General features: G+C 45.2%; 1 protein-coding gene across 5 annotated transcripts in view; it reads left to right on the top strand.

Annotated features, from left to right (window-relative positions):
• The window catches only part of kidins220a (kinase D-interacting substrate 220a), a 94600-nt gene that overhangs the window by 15098 nt on the left and 54214 nt on the right, over positions 1-25288 (top strand). For all 5 annotated transcript variants that reach the window (XM_080784478.1, XM_080784477.1, XM_080784476.1 and 2 more), the window contains 16 exons: positions 828-1025; positions 2178-2276; positions 3287-3385; positions 4738-4836; positions 5583-5760; positions 6396-6560; positions 8537-8716; positions 9731-9896; positions 10535-10686; positions 10782-10882; positions 11306-11491; positions 12227-12367; positions 16199-16439; positions 18347-18426; positions 23026-23173; positions 23528-23690. In XM_080784478.1, the coding sequence (XP_080640604.1) occupies positions 828-1025; positions 2178-2276; positions 3287-3385; positions 4738-4836; positions 5583-5760; positions 6396-6560; positions 8537-8716; positions 9731-9896; positions 10535-10686; positions 10782-10882; positions 11306-11491; positions 12227-12367; positions 16199-16439; positions 18347-18426; positions 23026-23173; positions 23528-23690 (2396 nt within the window). The remainder of the gene's footprint in view (positions 1-827; positions 1026-2177; positions 2277-3286; positions 3386-4737; positions 4837-5582; positions 5761-6395; positions 6561-8536; positions 8717-9730; positions 9897-10534; positions 10687-10781; positions 10883-11305; positions 11492-12226; positions 12368-16198; positions 16440-18346; positions 18427-23025; positions 23174-23527; positions 23691-25288) is intronic.

Raw genomic sequence — 25288 nt, 5'->3', positions numbered from 1 at the left:
TTGTAAATCTACTATCTTTGAAAAATCGTGAAAATACACGTATTTGAATATATATTATTTCACAGCGAACGTTTAAACTCATGTCTTTGCATCTGGAGGGGTCCCTGTGGAACAACATATTTTCAGATGGGGGGGTCGGCGGCCAATTCTATATAATTCTTAAAGGACAACTTTAGTTTTTTTCAACCAAGGTTCATGTTTTAGGTTGTTATTAGAGAAAGTAAAAGATGAGTGTTACATTTTTTTCATTTGCTGCTTTTTTTCGTTTTAGATATTTTTGCTGTTTTTGGAGGGGCTGGGGCTGGGGCATTCGAGCATGGGGCTAAATATGTATTTCTTTACATAATTTTATAGCGATTTCTTTTTTTATCATTTACTATAGTCCTACTAGACCCCAAGAAATTACATCTGGCCACAAAAGTTCACAGGATCTACTGAATATGAAGGTAGCCTACTGGGGGGAAGCCACACTGTGTGTCATAGGCTCGATATGTCAGTTTGACACATTCAGTATATCCTGTGATCTTTTGTGGCCAGATGTAATTTATTGGGGTCTAGTAGGACTATAGTAAATAATAAAAAAATAAATCGCTATAACATTTTGTAAAGAAATACATATTTAGCCCCATGCTCGAATTCCCCCGCCCCCCTGTCAAAAACAGCTAAAATCCCTAAAATGAAAGAAAGCAGCAAATGAAAATTACACTCAACTTTTACTTTCTCTAATGAAATGGTTTGAGCAGCACATACATAGAAACATGTTGTGATTTAGAAGACAGTTGCCTCATTGGTCTCAACAGTTTTAAACATTTCTCCCGTCCGTCCAGAACTCCATGACGGCGCTGATCGTGGCGGTGAAGGGCGGCTTCAGCGAGGTGGTCAGGGAGCTGCTGAAGAGGAACACCAACGTCAACATGACGGACAAGGACGGCAACACGGCGCTGGCCATCGCCGCCAAGGAGGGACACACGGAGATCGTCCAGGACCTGCTGGACGCCGGGACCTACGTCAACATCCCTGACCGGGTGAGTGAGGCACACTGCTGGGGGATAGTTAGTTAGATCGTCCAGGACCTGCTGAACGCCGGGACCTATGTCAACATCCCTGACAGGGTGAGTGAGGCACACTGCTCTGGGAGATAGTTAGTTAGATCGTCCAGGACCTGCTGGACGCCGGGACCTACGTCAACATCCCTGACCGGGTGAGTGAGGCACACTGCTCTGGGAGATAGTTAGTTAGATGGTCCAGGACCTGCTGGACGCTGGGACCTACGTCAACATCCCTGACAGGGTGAGTGAGGCACACTGCTCTGGGAGATAGTTAGTTAGATGGTCCAGGACCTGCTGAACGCTGGGACCTACGTCCTACGTCAACATCCCTGACAGGGTGAGTGAGGCACACTGCTGGGAGATAGTTTAGTGCTCAATTGTTTTACTAAAAGTGAAAGTGTCAATACTGCAATGTAAGAACTGCTGCTCCCTTACAAGTAAAAGTCCATGGAATACAAAAAGTGCAAAAGTATTGGCATCAATACTATGCAGATTGTCCCGTTTCATCTTTTCAAATGTATTAAAAATATATTTTGAAAACCGCAGATCTACAAACATGAGATTGTGTTGAAATGGGTACTGTATGTTTTGTAATAATAATAAATATCTACAAAGTCACTATAGTAACTAAAAGTTTCAAATAATTGTAGTAGAGTAAATACAATATTTAGAGTAGTACAATATTTTCCTCTGAAATGTATAATGGAGTAGAAGTGAAAGTATTGACGATTGGAAATACTCCAGTAAAGTAAAAAAGTACCCTAACAAATAAATGTACTTAGAGATACTTTACACCACTGGGGTGAGTGATATCACCATCAGCTCATAGCAACATGAGCGTAAGATAAGTCTTATAATGTTAATATTATCTAACGTTTTTTCTCTTTGTCTCTCTCTCTCTCTCTCTCTCTCTCTCTCCCCCATCCACCCTGTCTCTCTGTTTCTCATTCTCTCTCTCTCTCATGCCATTTGTATCTCCCCCCATCCGTCACTGCCCTTCCCTCCTCCTCCACCCTCTCTCTCTCTCTCTCTCTCTCTCTCTCTCTCTCTCTCTCTCTCTCTCTCTCTCTCTCCCCCTCCACCCCTTCTCTCCCTCCCTCCCTCTCTCTGTTGGTGTTGACATATCAGAGTGGGGAGACGGTGCTGATCGGAGCGGTGAGGGGAGGTCATGTGGAGATAGTCCGAGGCCTGCTGAACAAATACGCCGACATTGACGTCAGAGGCCAGGTAGGAGCCTCCCTTTCCCACTCTTCTCCTCTGTCTTATTCATGGCTAAAAGCTCCTCTCATTTTACATGTACTTGGCTCTCGCTCTGAAGCTCAATCTTTTTTTTATATACGTTTGTTTTTTACTGTGTTCAACCTTTGGTAGAGTTTAGTACCAGTGGTCTACTATCTGGAAGTCAAGAATGTTTTATGAAAACGAAGGCCACGAGACGCAGACATATTAAAAGACATATGCATATCGTTGTCTAATCACGGCTTCGGTCATATCGCTCGTAAACATAGACCATGGTTAATGTCTTCATTTCTAGGCTTCATCTTTGTTTTACATTTTGTCCAAAGTTATTAAAATGTTACCAAACTTACCTGAATAATTGAGTCAATGTTGAGTGAACATAATTGCATGCCACGGTTTAATAAGTCATGGACATGTGTATTTAGTTTAGTAAATCAATCTTTTCGGCAGGAACCCTTTTTGTCTAGATTTCAAATCAACGCATGCTTTAAAATTCATGAAAACGGTGATAACAACATAACTGCACAATCCCATTTAGCACGTTGGATTACCTCTGCAAGTTGATGTTCATACCGTACTGAAATTAATGGCATCATAAGATGTAGCGGTACAGTAAAGTAAATAGACAATATATTCAAAGGAAAAGAAAAGGAAATAGCTACTGCATAGTAAAGCATATTTTATTTAACCCCTTCAGAGTTCAGACCTCGAACGCACCTATGTCACTTCAGCTTATAACCACTTTTAACCATTATTTTATGCTTTAGCTGTTGAAAAATAGCAGATACAAGCTCATACAGTAGTTGTGAAAACGTGTGCAAATCTTTCAATATATATTCTTCCCCCAGCATGCTTTTTTAACTCAAATCTTTGCTTCTGGGAGGTCCCTGGAACTAAATATTTTCAGATGGGGCCAATTTCATGAACAGGTTTGAGGACAAACTGCTATATTATTTATGGGTCAAACAACAGTTTTTGCCTCCTTTTCTTTGCATCAGGATGGAAAGACTGCCCTCTACTGGGCGGTGGAGAAAGGCAACGCCACCATGGTGAGAGACATCCTGCAGTGCAACCCAGACACCGAGAGCTGCACCAAGGTAAAGTAACTAAATACATTTACCTAAGAACTGTACTACTGTATTTTTCTTTTTTTACTTTACTTTAATTGAATATTTCCAATTTAGGTACTTTTACTTCTACTCCACTACATCTCAGAGCGCAAATATTGTACTTTTACTCCACTACAATTATTTGAAAACTTTAGTTACTTTGATTATTATTTCAAAGCATACACTACCCACTTCAGCCCTATATACATTTTGGCCATTTGAAAATAGCCGATCTACAAGCTCACAATGTGTCGCAAAAAATGCGACACATTGTGAGCTTGTAGATCTGCTATTTTCAAAAGCTTTGTATACATTCGCGATGGGACATTCTGCATAATAAGTACCTTTTACTTTTGTACATTTACTCTCAAGTCAATTTTGAATTCAGGACTTTTACTTGTAACTAACATTGCAGTATTGATACTACTTTTACTCAAGTAAGAAATGTGAGTACATTTTCCACCACTGGGTAAGACTCACAGCAGGGAGAAAGCACACACTGTAGCATGAGCCCTTTGATGTGGAGCAGCACATACACACAGTCAGGGGGTAGTAGCCTACAAGAGGTAACAAGACTACTCGCCCCGTTTCTGTTTTCCTCCCAGAATTTTCCCCAGTGAGAGACTGGACAGGAGACGGCTGGATTTTGAATTTCTCTAACTATAAACTTTCATGACAGCAGAACAGCCTAAGTACAAATATAATTTATGAAAAGCTACTACAGTGAAGTCTGTTCACAGAAGTTGTTGTAGGATATGTGGGGATTATCTGACGAGGTACCATTTTTCCAAAAAGAATACAAACAGCCAATAGCATATTACAAAGTTATCCCCCTCACTGGGGAAAATTCCGGGAGGAAAAACGGGCAAGCACCGGGGCGAGTAGTCCAGTATTCGTACAAGAACCTTACCAATTCATTAGCCATAGACACTCCAGGTCATCACATCATTTGTGATGACGGCTAATGGGCTATAGACGTTTTTAGCCCATGGATCGTTTTTTTTAAATTCAGAATCATGAAAAACCCCTAGTTTGACCCATCACATGCTATTTAATAATATTAACTTTCAGCAGCTGTCAGATTTCCCCCAGTCTTTGTGAGATGTGTTACTAGACCCCTTTTACAAACACACTGGTAAAGACATTTATTGGTGAGGAATTTATTCACAGATTGGACATTTTTCTGATAATATTCCCTGACTAACAGTAACCCCCAGCAAACTGACTTAAGACTGGACAGCACCCATATAATATTAAAATGTTGTGTGTTTTTGTGTGTGTGTGTGTGTGTGTGTGTGTGTGTGTGTGTGTGTGTGTGCGTGCGTGCGTGAATATCTCAGGATGCAGAGACGCCTCTTATCAAAGCCACCAAGATGAGGAACATAGAGGTTGTGGAGCTGCTGTTGGATAAAGGGGCCAAGGTGTCTGCTGTGGACAAGGTACAGTTCTTTATGCACTCATCTGTAAACAGCCTTCCTATAGGCTGTGGACAAGGTACAGTTCTAAATGCACTCATCTGTAAACAGCCTTCCTATAGGCTGTGGACAAGGTACAGTTCTAAATGCACTCATCTGTAAACAGCCTTTCCTATTGGCGTGTTTGCCTCCAAATATGTGACATGTCAGTGTCACATAATTTGCATGGCTTTGGTAGCCAACTAGGGGTGAGAAACATGGACAAAATGTAATATGATATTTTGAACAAATACCTTGATCGAACCGGGGATGTTTAACCACTTACTCGAAAGTAATATTACTTTAATATTTTAATAGCTAAAATCTTATATGGGGGGGGGGGGGGGGGTTCCTGGCACAAAACATGTTCAGATGGGCCTTTGCGGGCAAATACAAAAGTACAAATTCAAAAAAGTAAGAGAATGAGAATGTAGGGGGTGGCTCTGGCTCAGGAGGTAGAGCAGGTCGTCCAATGATCCGTGGGACGGCTGTTCGAATCCCGGCTCCTCCTGTCCACATGTCAAAGTGTCCTTGGGCAAGACACTGAACCCTACATTGCCTCCAGTGGTTGCCACCATTGGTGTGTGAATGTAGGACGTGAGGACGCTGGCGTTGACTGTTCGCCACTTCACCAATATATGAAATGAATGGACCTTTTGTAAAGCGCTTTGATAATAATCCGTTAGAATGACTGTCCTAGTAAAACTAAAATGACCGTTCCTTCCATTCAGAAAGGAGACACTGCGCTCCACATCGCCATCCGGGGGCGAAGCCGCAAGCTGGCCGAGCTGCTCCTGAGGAACCCTAAAGATGGCCGCCTTCTGTACCGTCCCAACAAGGCCGGAGAGACGCCCTACAACATCGACTGCACCCACCAGAAGAGCATCCTCACGCAGATATTTGGAGCCAGTAAGAGACGCATCGCTGAAATTCACACCGCTGCAATATTTCGCCACAATGCCCTAATAATGCCCCCTTGTACAACGGTGCTGTACACCAAAAATAGCTGATCTACAAACTCACAACGCGTTGCAGACGTGATGTTTGTGGATCGGCTATTTTTGCCGTGCTGTACTACACCAGCGCGGCTGAAGAATAAATCAGACTTAAGATGGTTTTGTCGCGTCTCAAATCATTGGCCTGAACTAGACTTTAGACACAGCTAATAGTTAGACTGCCCACAATTGATAGAGTTTTGTTCTCTGAAGTCTCTAAGTTCTCGAACTCTAATACTGTACTCTCTTCTGTTTATTCTTCATAATTTATTCTCCCATATTGCCTGGACTTTCTCTAATTTTTTTTGCTTCAACTCGATTATAATTAGTTTGTAGCGGCATGACACGAATGTCTTATGTTGCCAGAGCAAGCAGTATAAACTACGAAACAAATGTTTATGAGATAAACTATGAAACAATAGTTAGTTATAGTTGTTACTATAAAGTGATGAGTAACAAACAAACAAATACATTTAATTTTAGAAAGCAAAAAATTTAAAGGCTCTATTAATAATCCAATGTTGTGTCTGTGTGTCTCGTCCTTCCCAGAGCACCTGTCTCCCTCTGAGTCCGACGGGGACATGCTGGGTTATGACCTGTATGCCAGTGCGCTGGCGGACATCTTGAGCGAGCCCACCATGCAGCCCCCCATCTGCGTGGGTCTGTACGCCCAGTGGGGCAGCGGGAAGTCCTTCCTGTTGAAGAAACTGGAGGGTAAGGAAAATGTACATCACAAGCTAGCATGTCCAGCATCTGATACAGCGCTGTACAGTACAGTACAGTATACTGTCACTATCTGCTGCTCTGTGACACCCTCACTGTTAACCCATTCTGACCTGAGATCAGATTCATACGAGTTTTCCACTGGACACACACTGGTCTGATGAACCCATTCTGACCTGAGATCAGATTCTAAAAATGTCAGTCGTTCTTCGATTTTTCAAAAATAGCAGACCTACAAGCTAAATGCCTAAATTGTAAATTATGCTGTCTGTGGGGACACAGCTTTTAGATTCTTCTTTTTGGGTCAAAACTAGCTTAATTTGCAGCTCATTTCTCTAAACTATATGAACCTCGCTTACAAAAAAGTGTGTTTTGGGGGTGGATTAAATGACAATCGCGGGACATGTTACAGATCTTTACTTCCTGACTCGCAGTTTCCGGCCCTCCACCAGATGGCTGTTAACCTGTTGGTGGTAAATTGTTAACTAAAGTGTACAAATGTTTTAATGGAGAGAGAGAGCGAGAGAGAGAATGGACAAACTGTTGTAATGTCATATTCACAAATGGTTCTACAATAATCTTCCCCAAATCTCCAAATTAGTTAATCGTTAAACTTAACGCAATGTTTTTCTCTGGGCCAAACAGTCTTCCTCTTCCATTCTCTACAATGGACCACTATGGAAGAAAAGCCCCCGGGGCTTTTTGTGTTCTGTTTAACCACCAACATTAGCCAAAAATAGATCTTGTATTTTTGGCAAAAATTGGGCCAAGTACAGAGACAACTCGGGTTCAGTTTAGTAAATCTAAAGCAGTGGTTCCCAAACCTATTTAACCCATGACCCAAAACAGGACCCAAACTAGTGAAAATAGCAGATGTAAGGCTCATACATAGTCTGGATTTTCGGTGGTGAGGTGACTGACCACCGAACTACAACATGACGTCACGAGCCGCGGTGAAGAGCAAACCACCGCCACCGCTCCAGCCTTCTCTCTGTTTTTACTCACCACCGCTCAACGTTATTTCGCGGTAGTCGCGGTGGTCAGCTCACCACCGAAAATCCAGACTTCACTATGAATAGGCCTTTACAAGCTCACAACGCATCGCTTCGCACCGCGTTGTGAGCTTTTCACTACTTCTTAAATAATTGTTCTAATTTCTTCGATTTTTCTTTCATTTCTTCATGAAGATTGGTTTAATGCATGAGGAGTTTTCCTTTTATGGAGAGGGGGATTCTTTTTGATAATGTTTTGAAATAACGAATAATTAAAAACAAAACGTAGTAAACCAAAACTAAATGGACTCATAAAAATGTGTCCGTGACCCCCCCCTCATGGGTCCCGACCCAGTGTTTGGGAACCAGTGGTCTAAAGGGTTCCGGTGGTTGATAAAGTGCTCAATGGATCCAAACACGCTCTCCTCCTCTCTGCGTTGTGGTCGTGGTGCTCAGATGAGATGGAGACGTCTGCGGGCCAGCAGGTCTCAGCCCTTGTTGCAGTTCTCGTGGCTGGTGGTTGGTGTCCCTGACACTGCTGCTGTGTCACCTTAGCTTTTAAACCACTTTAACCCATTATTTTAAACTTTAGCTGATTAAAAACTTGTAGATCTGCTATCTTTGAAAAATTGTGAAAACGTGGATATTATATTCTTTCACAGCGAACGTTTTTAACTTGCATCTTTGCTTCCGGGGGGGGGAACAACATATTTTCAGATGGGGGCAGCCTTTTTTTTTTTCATTAAACGGATGGGTCACATTGGGCATCACAGTACATATCGTAATTGTTATGGCGGCAGCCATTTTCATATAATATTTGGGGTCCATGTCATAAAGAAGTACCACTGACATATAAACGTATGTCATTCAGAAAACTGTCATGATGTAACAGACGTTTGTAGAATCAGGTCCTCAGGTCTTAATTAATGGGGTAATATAATAAAGTGTTCAATGGATCCTTCCTCTCTCTCTCAGATGAGATGAAGACGTTCGCGGGCCAGCAGGTGGAGCCGTTGTTCCAGTTCTCCTGGCTGGTGGTGTTCCTGACGCTGGTGCTGTGTGGGGGCGTGGCCACGGTGCTGGGCTTCACCGTGGACCCCCGGCTGGCCATCGCTGTGTCCCTCAGCCTGCTGGCACTCATCTACACCTTCTTTGGTGAGAGGGGGGGACGCGCACACACACACACACACACACACACACACACACACACACACACACACACACATAAATGTAGCTTAGTATTATAATTATTATTTTTATGTTATCATTACATGTGCCTGTTTCACTTGACGGGGGTCATTTCCTGCTGTCATTGCAGTGCATTTCCATCACTAGAGGGTGCCTGTTATACAGGCAATACTGCTATCAATCACTAGAGGGTGCCGTTATGCAGGCAATACTACTATCAAAGCCATTCTCACTACACTACTGTTCACTGTTCTGTTCCAAGGTGGTGCGGTTTTGTTTTTAAAGATAGAGTGAAGTGATTTTTGTGTTTCTTTCCAGTTTTTCATGTGTTTATGAGGTGACAGTACTTCATTAGACCCCTTGGTGTGGTTGTTCTGTGCAATGATGTCTTCCCTTTTGTATTTAAGGTTTTTCCAAAAATCGTCCATTCTGGGACATTTACAAAACACATGCGAGTGATCTACATCTACATGACCACTAGTGGAAATGTAAAATTAATATAGTTTAGTTTATTAGTTTAGTGTAGTAACCGATAGATGTGTGTATCAGTAAGAGCATGGTGTTCTGTTCTGTGACGTCTCCAGTGCTGGTGTACTAGTGTAGTAATCCTGTTCTCTTGTGTCTCCAGTTCTGGTGTACTAGTGTAGTAATCCTGTTCTCTTGTGTCTCCAGTGCTGGTGTACTAGTGTAGTAATCCTGTTCTCTTGTGTCTCCAGTGCTGGTGTACTAGTGTAGTAATCCTGTTCTCTTGTGTCTCCAGTGCTGGTGTACTAGTGTAGTAATCCTGTTCTCTTGTGTCTCCAGTGCTGGTGTACTAGTGTAGTAATTCTGTTCTCTTGTGTCTCCAGTTCTGGTGTACTAGTGTAGTAATCCTGTTCTCTTGTGTCTCCAGTTCTGGTGTACTAGTGTAGTAATCCTGTTCTCTTGTGTCTCCAGTTCTGGTGTACTAGTGTAATGTGTTCTGTTCTCTTGTGTCTCCAGTGCTGGTGTACTTCGGAGGCCGTCGTGAGGGGGAGAAGTGGAACTGGGCCTGGGTCATCAGTACCCGTCTGGCCCGCCAGGTGGGATACATGGAACTGCTGCTCAAACTCATGTTCGTCAACCCCCCCGAGCTGCCCGAGCAGACCACCCGCGCCCTGCCTGTCAGGTGACAGCCGCACGCACGCACGAAACGCACGCACGCACGCACGCACGCACGCACGCACGTACGCACGCACACAGAAAGAACACATGTTCTCTAAGCATTGTTTGCCAGCATCTATGTGATTGCTAGCCATCTTATGCACGCACACACACACATACACACACACACACACACACACACACACACACACACACACACACACACACACACACACACACTGCTGGTGCAGCAGTGGCTCAGGAGATGGAGCGCATGCTTGGGAATCGGAAGCTTCCCGGTTAGATCCCCGGCTCTCCCTGGGTTAGTATGCCAAAGTGTCCTTGAGCAACACTGAACCCCTAACTGCTCATGATGAGCAGGTTGGTACAAATCCAGAATAAACAACAATACACACAGGATCACAACAAGCATCTTCTATACACAGACTACAATGCATGAGTAAATGCGTCCGAAATGTAGTTGCTTCTACACTATTCTCTGGCCACATGGATGAAGCTGTCTCTGACTGAGCTGCCGTGTCTCTGTCCATGTGGACCTGTGTCTGTCCTCCCTACAGGTTCCTGTTCACGGACTACAACCGCCTGTCCATCTGTCTCTGTCTGTCCTCCCCCCTCTCTGACGCCTGTCTGTCCTCCCTACAGGTTCCTGTTCACAGACTACAACCGCCTGTCCAGCGTGGGAGGGGAGACCTCCATGGCGGAGATGATTGCCACCCTCTCTGACGCCTGCGAGAGGGAGTTCGGCTTCATGGCCACCAGGCTCTTCAGGGTCTTCAAGAACGACGAGATCCAAGGTGCGTTAACGAACGAACGTGTTGACCTGGAATGCATCTGTGTCACCTTTAGCTTTTAATCACTTTTAACCATCCATCCATGTCTCACGGTGCAGGTAAGAAATGGAAGAAGACGTGCTGCGTTCCATCCTTTGTGCTGTTTGCACTGACTCTGGGCTGCCTCATCACTGGAGTGGCTCTGCTGGCCATTTTCAAGGTACTTTTTCTAAAGTGTATATACACCAGTGATTTATCAACCTATTTTAATTTCAAGGACCCTTTAGTGTACTTTGCATCTCTCAGACCCCGATATGGTAAAACAAAATCCTCACTGTTAATTTAACTCTGAATGTGTACAAAATGGAACCAAAATATGTGATATCAGTCCAACATGTCAATCTACATACTGTATCCCCACTGGTTGAGAACCTCAGCTTTAGTTAGTAGTGTTTTACCTTTTTTCCTCATGTTCATTTGATCTGTAAAAATGAATGTTTATCTTTAGATATTTTGTGGGGCTTTATTGATAGGTTAGTAGATTCAGTTTGACAGTAACCCGCAACGCGCCGTCAGACTAGATTACCATCCTATGTACCCCCCCCAAAAAAAACCCATTGGCCTGCTTTGTGTGCTCCTCCAGGTGGACCCTCTGAACCTGACGGTGAACGCGGTGCTCATAGGCATGGCCAGCGTGGTGGGTCTGGCTCTGCTGCTCAACTGCAGGACGTGGTGGCAGGTGGCCGACTCTGTGCTCAACTCCCAGAGGAAACGCCTGCACAGCGCCGCCAACAACCTGACCAAACTCAAGAGTGAAGGCTTCATGAAGGTATTATACAGTATATACTGTATATATACAGTCAATGCACTCATGGACGGATTATGCTACATTATGGACCCGGGCCAGTGCCTACTAGGGGCCCATACAGTATATATGTACATTAGTCTGACCCATGCCAGGCTAGAGGTTCACATTATTGGAGCAACGCTGTTCCTCTGTGGATCCACAGGATTCTTTTTTTTGCCAGGTGCTTGAAAAGCGCCTGGACTACATTAGCTACTTCTCTCTACTAGCACGTACTGACGACTGTAGTGACGACCTTAGTGGGCACTTTTTCATGATTGGCTGCCTCTAAGCCTAATGGGACTTACCCATAAAACCCATAGTCTGAATGGCATAAAAACCCATACTCTGAACGCCACAACGTGAAGCCGTGTTGGCTTCACGTTAACGCCAGTGACTTTGGACGGCGACAGTTCAAGCTAATGTTATGAGCTAACTGGAGCTAGACTAGAGGAAAGCCATAACAAAACAGTGAGTGAACCAACAAAAGTCGGAAATGAACGAACGAAAAAGACGCACAACGCAGTCGGTCAAGCAGCAGCGCTTGCCGCACCTGGCGTTTATGACTCAAGTCGTTCTTGTTTCTATCTCCACCGGCGTATACCGTTTCACACACACTACATAGAGATATATTTATAATGATGAATAACTTTGCATCATGTTTAGCCTGCGGACGCTTCTTCTTGTTGAGTGTTTTTCTTGTCTTTCTTTCCACACCAGGTGCTGAAGCACGAGGTGGAGCTGATGTCCAAGATGGCCAAGACCATCGACGGCTTCACCCAGAACCAGACCCGCATGGCGGTCATCATCGACGGCCTGGACGCCTGCGAGCAGGACAAAGTGCTACAGATGCTGGACACGGTGCGTGCGCGCGCGCGCGTGTGTGTGTGTGTGTGGACACTGTGTGTGTGTGTGTGTGTGTGGGAACATGTGCGGTGGGTGGGTGCAGCTCCCTCTAACAGGATAATTCAAAAGAACTTCATAATTAAATATCCATATCCATTATGCAAATCTCCAACTGTGAGAGGGGCTTTTGTGAAGAAGCCGTCATGTGGACTTTACCTCTCTCTCAGTGGCTCTTTCACCTACGCACACACACACACACACACACACACACACACTGCTCAGTGGCCACCGCTGTCTCCACAGCTGTCCCAGATCGCCTCCAAGTTCATATTCCTCCTCCCCAGCTGGCGTAATAGAATTTCCTTGGGCTAAATGTTGTTATTTGGTGGAGTAATCCTCCAGAGAATGGCGGTCTCCTGTGTCCTAATGCAATCTTGTGTCTCTCTCTCTCTGAGAGCACCTCCCCGTCCCGTCAAAGCGTCTTCTGTTGGAGCTGAAGATTCCACTATGACACTTTGAACCACCTGAACCCTAGCTATAGCACCCCCCCTCCCCCCCTACTATGATGAAGGAAACATTTCACAGAACATAGCAGACCCGCAAGCTCACAGCGCGTCCCGTTGCGAGCTTGTAGATCTGCCTTTTGTCAGAGAACAGATTTGGTGTAGAAGGGGGGGACCAAATACAGAGCCAACCCCTGTCTGCTTTGTTTTCCAAGTATAGGGGGAGTTAAAACCCATTTTGACCTGAGATCAGATTAAAAAAAATTCTTCTACATCCTGACAGTTTTCTGAAAAAGCTGTGTTTCTATGTCAGTCGTTCTTCGACTTTTCAAAAATAGCAGACCTACATGCTCGTAGCGCGCCACTCGCTATGAGCTTGTAGATCTGCTATTTTTCAATAGCTAAAGCATAACATAATGCTAACACCAAAAGGGGTTCCCCCCCAAAATGGGTTTTAACTCAGAAACCAACAAAGTGGAAAAGGCGGCACTCCAAATTTAAAGACTGGCTCAGATGCAACTTTTCATACGGTATTTCATTGAGAAGAACGCTAACGTGTTTTGACGACAGCCTTCTTCAGAGCAGATTTAAAAAATCACACCTGTGTGAACTGAGCGGTGCAACTATACTTTGATTGTTACTGTACTCTGTAATTATGTACGGTACAGTTTTATTGTTCGTTAGAACGTTATTGTTATAGTTATCAAGGTCCACGGTTCAAGGTTGTCTTTATTTGTCTCCCTTGGGAGAAATTTGTCTTGGAGACAGAGTCACAGCTGCATACAAATAACAGACACGTTCACATACAAAAAGGAAAAAACACCATGAAACTCCCAGTGCTCAGTGTGAATGTAGGCTTACTAGGCTGCTCAACAGTGCCACGTTAGGTCACCCAGCGGTATTGCAGCGGGTGATACCCCAGACAGACAGACATAAGTATTAAGTAGGGACATAGGGACACACGCGGCCAGTCAGTTCGAGCGGTATGTGCACCGCACAAAAAGGGTACTTGGTGATTATATGTCTCCTAGTTTTTTCCTAGTTTGTTTATTTTGTTAAAAATATGTTTTCCTACTACTACTGGCTAATGTGGTCGTATGGTATGATATGATCTTCACAAGTTGCTATTCCTAAGACGGTGACTCAGTTGGAGAAAGGAAGGGTGGGAGAACGGTACAGTAGGTTCACTGGCCTGGGAGCTGGCATGGGGTCTGACAAATCACACAAATCAGTGTCCTGTGACACTTGGGACACTATCCCTTAGTTAGCAGAGTGGGAAACCCCCCCTCCCCCCCTCCTCCCCCCTCCTCCCGTCATGTGCTGTTTGCTGACAATCAGCTTTTTGAAACGGTCGTTAGAGTCAGTTAACCCATTTTGACCTGGGAAGGATTCTGCAAATGTCTTCTAAATCCTGACTGTTTTCTTGAAAAATGTCAGTCATTCTCAAACACTTTCATGTCACTTTTCACGATTCTTAAAAAAATAGCAGACCTACAAGCTCGTAGCGCGCCACTCGGTGGTGCGCTATGAGCTTGTAGATCTGATATTTTTAGCATAACATGATGCTAACAACCAAAAGGGGTTTCCCGCCCCAAAATGGGTTAAACTAGCGCTTGGGAGTCGCAGCGTTCCAAAGCCATTAGTGTCAGATGTCACTCAGGCTCGTCGTTTAATTTGGCATCTTTTCATTTTGATATGTTGCTCATTTAATGTGGTTTATTTCAATTTGATGGATTAGGATGAGGGAATTTGCCCCCGAAGCACTCCTCGCTAGCTGTTAGCTAAAACAAGCTTAAACATCAGAGAGTGCGTGACTGTGATTTATCCTCAAAGGACAACGTGAGCTTGTTTAAGGAAAGGACCGACCTGTTTGGCCCTGAATCGTTACTTTCAGAAGAATGACTTCTTTTGACTAAAATAAATCTACTATTAAGGCGAGGCTTTAATAGCAACGATGCCACACGGGGAAATATATTATATTTAGCGATTCCTAAAGCTACAGTATGCCAAGTTAGATCAAAATCACAAATTAACCACTTTCAAACTGGCCTTGCTATTTTGGGCATGCAGGCATTGTGGGTAGAACATTAAAAAAATGAGTTAAAATAGCACATTTACAAGCTCACTGTGTTTTTAACATTGGCACTGTGTAATTCATCGTACAACAAAGCATACAGGGGCTACAAGTGGTTAAAAAGCAGTCCAGGTCATCACTGTGACAGAGGGATGTACAGTCGGACGCCGGCCATTACGCCATATCTGCTTTGCATGAAAGTTTATGGTGAAAGACTCATCATCTGACTACGGTTAGGATCCATTATGATTCCACATTCCATCTTAACGATCGTACAAACTTAACGGTTCTCTCTATTTCCTCTATTTAAAAAATTCCTTAACCCATTCTGAACGGGAACCCATTTTGGTGTTAGCATTATGTTATGCTTTAGCTATTTAAAAATAGCAGATCTACAAGCTCATAGCGCGCCACCGAGTGGCGCGCTACGAGCTTGTAGGTCTGCTATTTTTTTTAAATCGAAGAACGACTGACATTTTTTTAATCTGATCTCAGGTCAGAATGGGTTAATCAGACCAGTGTGTGTCAAGTGGAAACCTCGTATGAATCTGATCTCAGGTCAGAATGGGTTAAATAATTTTGGCCTTCATTGTAATTTTTGATAGACACAAATTCAGCTAGATAAAGTGCCCCTCGGGGGCATCGACCGGGTTAACAGTGCCGGAGTTTAGCTGGTAACAGACGGACGCGCGCACACACACACACACACACACACACACACACACACACACACACACACACACACACACACACACACACACGCATGGACGGAGTGCAAATACACCAGATTTAGTACAGATGCTAATTTCCATCCGTAGTTCCCGGGCATGGAACACTAAACAAAACTAAGACATAAGACGAGAGAGAGAGGACATCGTACAAAAACACATTACAAAAACACAGTAAAAAGAGAAAATAAGAGTTGATAGAAATAAGAAAAGATTAAAACCCATTTTGGGGCAGGGAACCCCTTTTGGTGTTAGCATTATGTTATACTTTAGCTATTGAAAAATAGCAGATCTACAAGCTCATAGCGCGCCACCGAGTGGCGCGCTACGAGCTTGTAGGTCTGCTATTTTTGAAAAATCGAAGAACGACTGACATAGAAACATGTAGCTTTTTCAGAAAACTGTCAGGATGTAGAAGACATTTTTAGAATCTGATCTCAGGTCAAAAATGGGTTAAAACTATTGCTAGCGTAGGCCTACTCCGGGTCCCGGGTCCCGACCGACCAGCTAACCCCCCCCCCCCATTCTCCCTGTCCAACAGGTGAGGGTCCTGTTCTCCAAAGGGCCCTTCATCTCGGTGTTTGCCAGCGACCCTCACATCATCATCAAGGCCATCAACCAGAACCTGAACAGCGTGCTGCGGGACTCCAACATCAACGGCCACGACTACATGAGGAACATCGTCCACCTGCCCGTGTTCCTCAACAGCCGCGGCCTCAGCACGGCCAAGAAGCTCTGCATGGCGGCGGCGCCTGTCAACGGAGACCTGGTACCGGCCGAGGGTAACTAACGGCGGCATCACAGACCCAGTGGTCTTCTTAACCTTTAACTAACGGCGGCATCACAGACCCAGTGGTCTTCATCACAGACCCAGTGGTCTTCATCACAGACCCAGTGGTCTTCTTAACCTTTAACTAACAGCGGCATCACAGACCCAGTGGTCTTCATCACAGACCCAGTGGTCTTCTTAACCTTTACCGGCCGAGGGTAACTAACGGCGGCATCACAGACCCAGTGGTCTTCTTAACCTTTACCGGCCGAGGGTAACTAACGGCGGCATCACAGACCCAGTGGTCTTCTTAACCTTTACCGGCCGAGGGTAACTAACGGCGGCATCACAGACCCAGTGGTCTTCTTAACCTTTACCGGCCGAGGGTAACTAACGGCGGCATCACAGACCCAGTGGTCTTCTTAACCTTTACCGGCCGAGGGTAACTAACGGCGGCATCACAGACCCAGTGGTCTTCTTAACCTTTACCGGCCGAGGGTAACTAACGGCGGCATCACAGACCCAGTGGTCTTCATCACAGACCCAGTGGTCTTCTTAACCTTTTCCCTTGATCCGGGGAACCACTTGAGAATCTGAAAAGCGTTTCGTTGGGCCAACCCGTCGGACTCACCCCCACGTCCATTTTCAGAGCATTTTTTAAATCTACAAGCTCGTAGCGCGCCACCGAGTGGCGTGCTACGAGCTTGTAGGTCTGCTATTTTTTTTAATCGAAGAACGACTTGTCAAGATGTAGAAGACATTTTTTTTAATCTGATCTCAGGTCAAAATGGGTTAACTCACCTGCCGAGGGCTAGGCCGATTTAGGCGTCAAAAGACGTTCTAGGTGGCGAATGGGCAATCAATCCATTGTGCTCCGGCTTGGATGAGTGAAAATACTATACTTTCAGTTCCTATTTATCAGTATCATGGCAATAAAAACCAATTCTTCAAGGTTCTAAAGACCATGAATGTTTTTTATCATATCAATGCTATATTATCATTACAATCTCAGTGTTATTTGCTAATAATTTGGGGACCCAAAGCGATAGTAGATTTAGACTATTTACGACACATCATAATACGACGGAGCACAAATGAAGCGTTAGAACGTTGTGAGGGTGCAATCATCATAGAGTTTGCTAGAGACTTTCACCACGGAAAAATAATACATAAATGATGATTAAGCCATATATATATATATATTCATGTATGCTTTGTTTCAATTACGTAATTTTGATGATTCTGTGTGTCTGTGTGTCTGTCTGTGTGTGTGTGTGTGTCTGTCTGTCTCTGTGTGTGTCTGTGTGTCTGTCTGTGTGTGTGTCTGTCTGTGTGTGTCTGTGTCTGTCTGTCTCTGTGTGTGTCTGTGTGTCTGTCTGTGTGTGTGTCTCTCTGTGTGTGTGTGTCTGTGTGTCTGTGTGTGTGTCTGTGTGTGTGTCTGTGTGTCTGTCTGTGTGTGTGTCTGTCTGTCTGTCTGTCTGTCTGTCTGTCTGTCTGTCTGTCTGTCTGTCTGTCTGTCTGTGTGTCTGTCTGTCTGTGTGTCTGTGTGTCTGTCTGTCTGTGTGTGTGTCTGTGTGTCTGTCTGTCTGTGTGTGTCTGTCTGTGTGTCTGTCTGTGTGTGTGTCTGTCTGTCTGTGTGTCTGTCTGTCTGTGTGTCTGTGTGTCTGTCTGTCTGTGTGTGTGTCTGTGTGTCTGTCTGTCTGTCTGTCTGTCTGTGTGTGTGTCTGTGTGTCTGTCTGTGTGTGTGTCTGTGTGTCTGTCTGTCTGTCTGTCTGTGTGTGTGTCTGTGTGTCTGTCTGTCTGTGTGTGTGTCTGTGTGTCTGTCTGTCTGTGTGTGTCTGTCTGTGTGTGTGTCTGTGTGTCTGTGTGTCTGTGTGTCTGTCTGTCTGTGTGTCTGTCTGTGTGTGTGTGTGTCTGTAGGGTGGCATGAGGACACAGACAGGAAGAACAGTGGAGGAGATCAGAACAAGCTGGGCAGCAGGAACGCCCTCAACCGCAGGGTAAAAACACCCCTTCTGCTTCTCACCCTAATTAGACGTCCTTCTCACCCGCCCAATCCACAGTGAAACAACAACAACAACAACATTAATTACAAACTCCAGAGCCGCTATTTTCTTTCTTTCTTTCATTCTTTTGGTGGCATAATACAGACATAATGAATGTTTTGGATGATGTCTTCGAGGTTATGCTGAACACAATTCTCTGTTTTCCCACCACCACCACCACACCACCCGAGAGAGTTTATCCTCGGATTTGTAAAAAAATAAAAAAGCTGATGTTTGACGCCTCGGTTTGTTAAATCAAAGTAGATTAAAGTGCAGTGTTGTTTCCCATGGATGGTGTTTGAAGGAACCCACTGAGGCTCTGCACACATAGTTGGCATAGATTCATTATGTAGCTTCCCGAGGCGGAGAGACAGATTTTTTAGAATCTGATCTCAGGTCAGAATGGGTTAAAGGGACACTTCACCCTTTTTGCAAAATAAGATATGTTAATGACGTTTAGAAGCTTTAGATCACTTTCCTGGGGGTATTTATGTGTGTAATATGTGGTTTTAGATATTTTAGATTGTAGCAGTGAGCCTGTTGTCTCTGATGTCATGGACACTGGTCTCACTACCTTCCTGGACTACAGTTCCCATAATTCTTTGGTGCACTGCTCCTCCTTGTGGATAGGGGGGAGAGCTGTCTTACTGAGACAACATGTAGTCCAGAAAGGAAGTGATCCCAGTGTCTCCTAAACGTCATTAACATATCTTTTTTTGCAAAAAGGGTGAAGTGTCCCTTTAAGATGAAAGAGTATTTGAACTGAGTGATCAAACCAGCAATAGAATACATGTTTTGGAAGCATCTTGCAGAAACATGAACGGTCTCAAAGACGTTGATGCCTCAAATCTGTGATTTCTTCCACTGGTCGGCCGCTGTGTGGCACAGCAGCAACGGCGATGGGTTTAGAATGATAATAAACATCGTTACATTTTCAGTCTTCATTCCATGGAACAGTTTGAGAGGATATGTCGTTGTTGCACCGAACGTATAGCGTCTTCTGTGAATGACACCGGCTTGACACCGCAAAGACAGACGAGAGAGAGGGTCACCAAAAGATATGAGAGAGAGAGACAGAGAGAGGGAGAGGGACACCGAAAGATGAGACGGAGAGAGAGAAAGAGAGAGTCAGAGACGGAGAGAGGGAGAGGGACACCAAAAGATGAGAAGGAGAGACGGAGAGAGAGAGAAAGAGAGAGTCAGAGACAGAGAGAGGGAGAGGGACACTGAAAGATGAGAGAGAAAGAGAGAGTCAGAGACAAGAGAAAGGGAGAGGGTCACTGAAAGATGATGACAGAGAGAGAGAGAGAGAAAGAGAGAGTCAGAGACGGAGAGAGGGAGAGGGACACCAAAAGATGAGAAGGAGAGACGGAGAGAGAGAGAAAGAGAGAGTCAGAGACAGAGAGAGGGAGAGGGACACCGAAAGATGAGAGAGAAAGAGAGAGTCAGAGACAAGAGAAAGGGAGAGGGTCACTGAAAGATGATGACAGAGAGAGAGAGAGAGAGAGAGAGAGAGAGAGTCGGTGTGGGGGCCAAGAAGGAGCCCTGGTGTAATTGATGTAATGGCTGTTTATCCTTCCCGCTGCGTTTCCACAGTCTAATGACAGGGTGTACCAGCGGTGGGTCCCAGTGACAAAACACTGGCACCAGCTCTGCTGGCAGGAGGCTAAGTGACTCCGCTGCCATCGCTGCTGACTGGAGCCCTATGGCCCACCCCCCTCTTGCCCGCTGCAAGACACCCCCCCTCCCTCCCTCGCTACCCTCCCCTCTTGTTTGTTTGTTTGTTGTTTATTTGAACTCCTGATTTATAATACGGCTCTTTATTATCCCATTCTGACCTGAGATCAGATTCTAAAAATGTCTTCTACATCCTCCTGACAGTTTTCTGAAAAAGCTATGTTTCTATGTCAGTGGTTCTTCGATAAAAATAAAAATAAAGCAGACCTACAAGCTCGTAGCGCGCTTGTAGATCTGCTATTTTTCAATAGCTAAAGCGTAACATAATGCTAACACCAAAAGGGGTTCCCGGCGCCCAGAATGGGTTATTACTACAAAACGAGGCTCTCTTGCTGTGTTTACCCTGCCGCTCCTCTCCTCTCCTTGGCTGTTGGTGTTTCAGCGGGAGGCCCTCGTCTTTACAAGTGGAGATTAAAAAATGAAAGCCGGAGGAGAGAGCCTGTTTGGTGGGGTCTTTTTTTGTGTGGATCCACATACCAACATTATTCAGTCGTGTTCAGTAGCTTCCATTCCTCTCCATCGCCCAGCAGTTCCTTCCAGCACATGGCAGAGTTGGAACACCTTATAAGGTGTTTTACACAAGAGAAGTGAAAGACTTCTCTGTAAGCCACTTACTGTCTGTCTCGGTCTACTCTGTGGTGAACCTGAGTGGTCGCCATATGTTCCACATACAGGGTTATATACTGAGCCAGATCACAAGACGCTCGTTAAAGAGTTGAAAGCAGGACCTAAAGCCTGGCTGTGGCTCGTGATGTTCTCTGTGGAATGGATCTGTGTCAATAGCAAGCCTGTGTTGTCATCATTAGTCCTACAGGACATTGGCTCTTCTCTGCCCTTTACAGAGGATAGTGGCTCCTATATCTTCTGTGGCACCTCATCCGTGTTTTGAGGGGCGCCAGCCCCTCCTACGCCCAGCTTTGTGTGTGTGTGTGTGTGTGTGTGTGTTTGTAGCACGGAATGTGATTATTTGATTGGCTGATGTATGATGATAAGATTCTACAAATAGCAGATGTACTTGTGATGCTCGCTTCGTCACTTTGTGGCGCGCTCCGAGCTTGCTGATTTTTTTTAATAGCCAACACAAAAAAATCTAAAATGCTTTCCCGGTTTTAAAATGTGGAAAATAGGTGCAGTTATATGTAAAGACCCGACTCGGCCTGTTATAGCGCTACCATGAGGCTGATATGAAAAACGACAAGTTGCATTTCTTCCTCAGCCGAGTGGGAATGTGCGTGCAAAAGTTCACGGAAATCACACAATATGAGAGAGTATGTACCAATTTGCGTGATGTTTGGACAAAATCTGTAGGTGTACTGTCCAAAAAGTGTCCTCCTGGTTGCGCTATAACAGGCCAATGTGAAAACAGAGATTAGCTCTCCACAGACTGTCACACACAGACGGACAGACAGACGGACGGTCACACGGACGGACGGAGTGCAAAACATACTCTCCCCATGCCTTCGGCCTGGTGGAGACAAAAAAAGCTAAGACTATTAGGCGGCCACGTAAGGGATAAGGCAGATATGGCCCTGTATGTTTTGCTCAGTTTGACATGATGGGGTTGTAGGCGTGAGCGTTGGAGAAAAAGTCACTTAGAATTTAGTCTCGGACCCATACCTCATCAGGCTTTACGTGCAGCCTGCACTACTGTACATCTACTGTACACAACCTGCATTGAATAAACTGTACTTGTGGAAAAGAAAACTATAGGCTATAGTAAAATAATAGTCTACTATGTTGTATGACACTGTAGTTAAATACCGTGATACAGATACAGTAACAGATACATCCTGCTGACACACAGTATGGCTTTGAAAGAGAGGGACAGGACAACGCTATTCTTCAACCAAAGTGACTGCCTGAAGTTTTCGAGTAGTATTGACTTGTGATAACGTAAACGCATATTGTAAACCGTTTTAAAGTCTCTCTGCTTTTCGTTTCCGCTAACGTAGAACCCAGACAATGAATAGCCTATACCGTATACACACTGGGGAAAAAAAATAATATGAATAATTACTGCATGTTTCCATTCCAACAACATAATATGTGTGTACTGTACTGTACGTCTGTAATCCCACGTAACTCCAGAAGCGTTCGCCCCACCGACTTCACATTTGACACACTGGTTTTCCACCACCACAGGGAGGGCAGTGACCGGCCTTGAGTCGGTCAGATATACGGTTGTCCAGTCCAGAACCGACACAAAAGGCTCTGGTCAGGCTCTGCCTGCAGTGGACCTAATGAGCCTGTCAATACTATTTTACTTTTACTCGAGTACATTTTGAATTCCTGACTTTTACGTGTAACAGAGTACTTCTATATTGCAGTATTTTTTTTTTTAAACTAATATATTTTTTATCCCACGATTTTGTAACCCATTTTTCACCCCTGTGTCAATCTTCTAATGTGATCCTGGGCTCTACACACCCTCCACCAACCTAGTCCCCATATATGGGGGACAAGGGGAGAGCAACGGACTTGAACTCATGCTTCCTTCATGCCCGAGTGTCCAAGTTGCTCCTTTACACCTGACAGGGGGGAGTTTCCCTGGTTGGACGTAGCGCGTGGAAGGAACACGTTATTCCGACCAGTTCCTTTCCCCTCCATCAGGCGCCCCGGCTGGCCAGGGGGAGGCAGTTTAGTGACCAGGATTACTGCATATTTTTTGTGAGGGTACCTACCCTAGGGGACACGGGGAAAAAAACTTAAGTCAGGATTTAGAGGCGTTTTTTAGAATCGGTCTCAGGCCTAAATGGGCTTTTTCTAGCACTGCCGTTTGCTTCCTTAACCTTTGCAGTGCCAATGTTTCCTCCATAGGACACGTTGTACCGGCGGCGTCAGATGCAGCGGACCGTCACCAGGCAGATGTCCTTCGACCTGACCAAGCTGCTGGTCACCGAGGACTGGTTCAGTGACATCAGCCCCCAGACCATGAGGCGGCTGCTCAACATTGTCTCCGTCACCGGTAATAATGACCACTCCACTGACCATTAGGGGATGGAACTCCTTCTTTTGTTTGAGCGGTGGCACACCGTCTCCTGTGCACAGCTGTGTGTGTTTGTCTGTCCGTATGTATGTATGTATGTTTGTCTGAGTACGGTCTCCATGTGTGTCCGACCTGAAGTGGCACTGTTGAGCTTCACACTGTGAATTACAACTGGTTACACTGGTCCTTGTATTTTTAAATGCTGTTATTAAACAGGCAAATGCTAAACAGTTATCTGATCTCAGGTCAGAATGAGTTAAAACCACTGAGTCAGCTGATCGTTTTGAAATCAAAATGTGCAGACGGCCAATCCTCTGTGTTGCTGTTGGACAGGTCGCCTGCTGCGGGCCAATCAGATCGTGTTTAACTGGGACCGCCTGGCGTCGTGGATCAACCTGACGGAGGAGTGGCCGTACCGGACGTCCTGGATCATCCTGTTCCTGGAGGAGACCGACGGCGTCTCTGAGGGGGTGGGGCTGAAGACCATCTATGAGAGGTACACACACACACACACACACACACACACACACACACACACACACAGGAGGAGACGGACGGGGTCTCTGAGGGGGTGGGGCTGAAGACCATCTATGAGAGGTACACACACACACACACACACACACACACACAGGAGGAGACCGACGGGGGTCTCTGATTGGGTGGGGCTGAAGACTATCTATGAGAGGTACACATTTAACATCTTTATTTGTATTCACATTTTACAACAGATTTCTTGAACACAAACAATAGTGGATGCGCAAACTTGAGAAAACTCTACAACAAGAGCTTCAGGATACAGATCACGGGTACAGAAAGCATCGCCTTCTCCATATTGTCGGCGACTGCCAGTTATTGCAGACACTGAACAGAATTTTGCCGATGCCTGATCAGCTCTCGGCTGGGGCATGCCTGCAATCTGCAGGCCCCTCACGACTGATTTGTGGACATTACCGAGGCTTCCAAATATGAACACAAGCAGTTTATACATCTGTAGCCAAGCTGTATAATAGCATCCTTAAGACGCTGGTACTTAAGCACCTTGGTAAAAGGAATGCCTCTTCCAGACTGTGGTCAAATGTACATGCCACTTCCAAAATGGTCACTTCTCTACTGTCCTTCAATCAATCACACACACACACACACACACACACACACACACACACACACACACACACACACACACACACACACACACACACGACCAGTGGTGGACAAAGTACCCGAGTCAAAGGACAGGCACTCTTTTGCAAATATATAATTTGCCTCTTTGCAAATTATATATAAATATCCCCCATTGACCAGTAGGTGGCAGTAGAGGATCTTGTTTTCTGTCCCATCCATTGCAGTCTGCATCACCATCACCCTCATCTCTGCCACTGGCTCTGTGTTCCACCACACACACATCAAATGGCCAGTCACAGCTCTGTGTTCCACCACACACACATCAAATGGCCAGTCACAGCTCTGTGTTCCACCACACACACATCAAATGGCCAGTCACAGGTCTTGTGTTTGAACACACTGCCGTAGCAGAGTCCTACCGAAAAAACCTAATTGCCTCATGAATGCCTACATTCAAAAAAAGGGGGACTTATTCTAATTGCATTTTCCTGCATTTAGTCAGTAAGTGGGTTTGGTTAAACAGTCAAGGACTAAAGTCATGTTTGTTTATGCGTTTGTGTGTGCGTGTGCGTGCGTGTGTTTTTGGCTCGCGTGCGCGTGTGTGAGAGTGTGTTGCCATTCACGTGCGCGGGCCTGCTTATAATACACGGACAAGAGGATTGGAGAGAGAGAGAGAGAGAGAGAGAGAGGCCGAGTTGTTCTAGGTTTTTTTGGGAGCTGTTGTGCATCAGTGTCTGGCCTTTAAAGCTTGCACTCTGTCACAATACACTAGCGCCAGGGTCTCCCGGGGGCAGGGAATGTGTCACAGAGGCTCAGTGTCAGCCAGTCGGCCAGCTAAGTCAGCAGCATCACCTCCCTCCCTCCCCCTCCCCCTCATCACCACTGCCTCAAACCTCCTCCTACACCAACTCACATCACCATCTCATTAGGGAACTCGCTTTCTTTCTGCTGTTGGTTTGTGTTTTGTTTGGG

The sequence above is a fragment of the Protomyctophum bolini genome (assembly GCF_963924005.1).
Source record: "Protomyctophum bolini genome assembly, chromosome: 15".
In the NCBI taxonomy this organism is placed as follows: Eukaryota; Metazoa; Chordata; class Actinopteri; order Myctophiformes; family Myctophidae; genus Protomyctophum; species Protomyctophum bolini.
The sequence above is the reverse complement of the archived record's forward strand: the minus strand, read 5'-3'. Positions and strand labels throughout refer to the sequence as shown.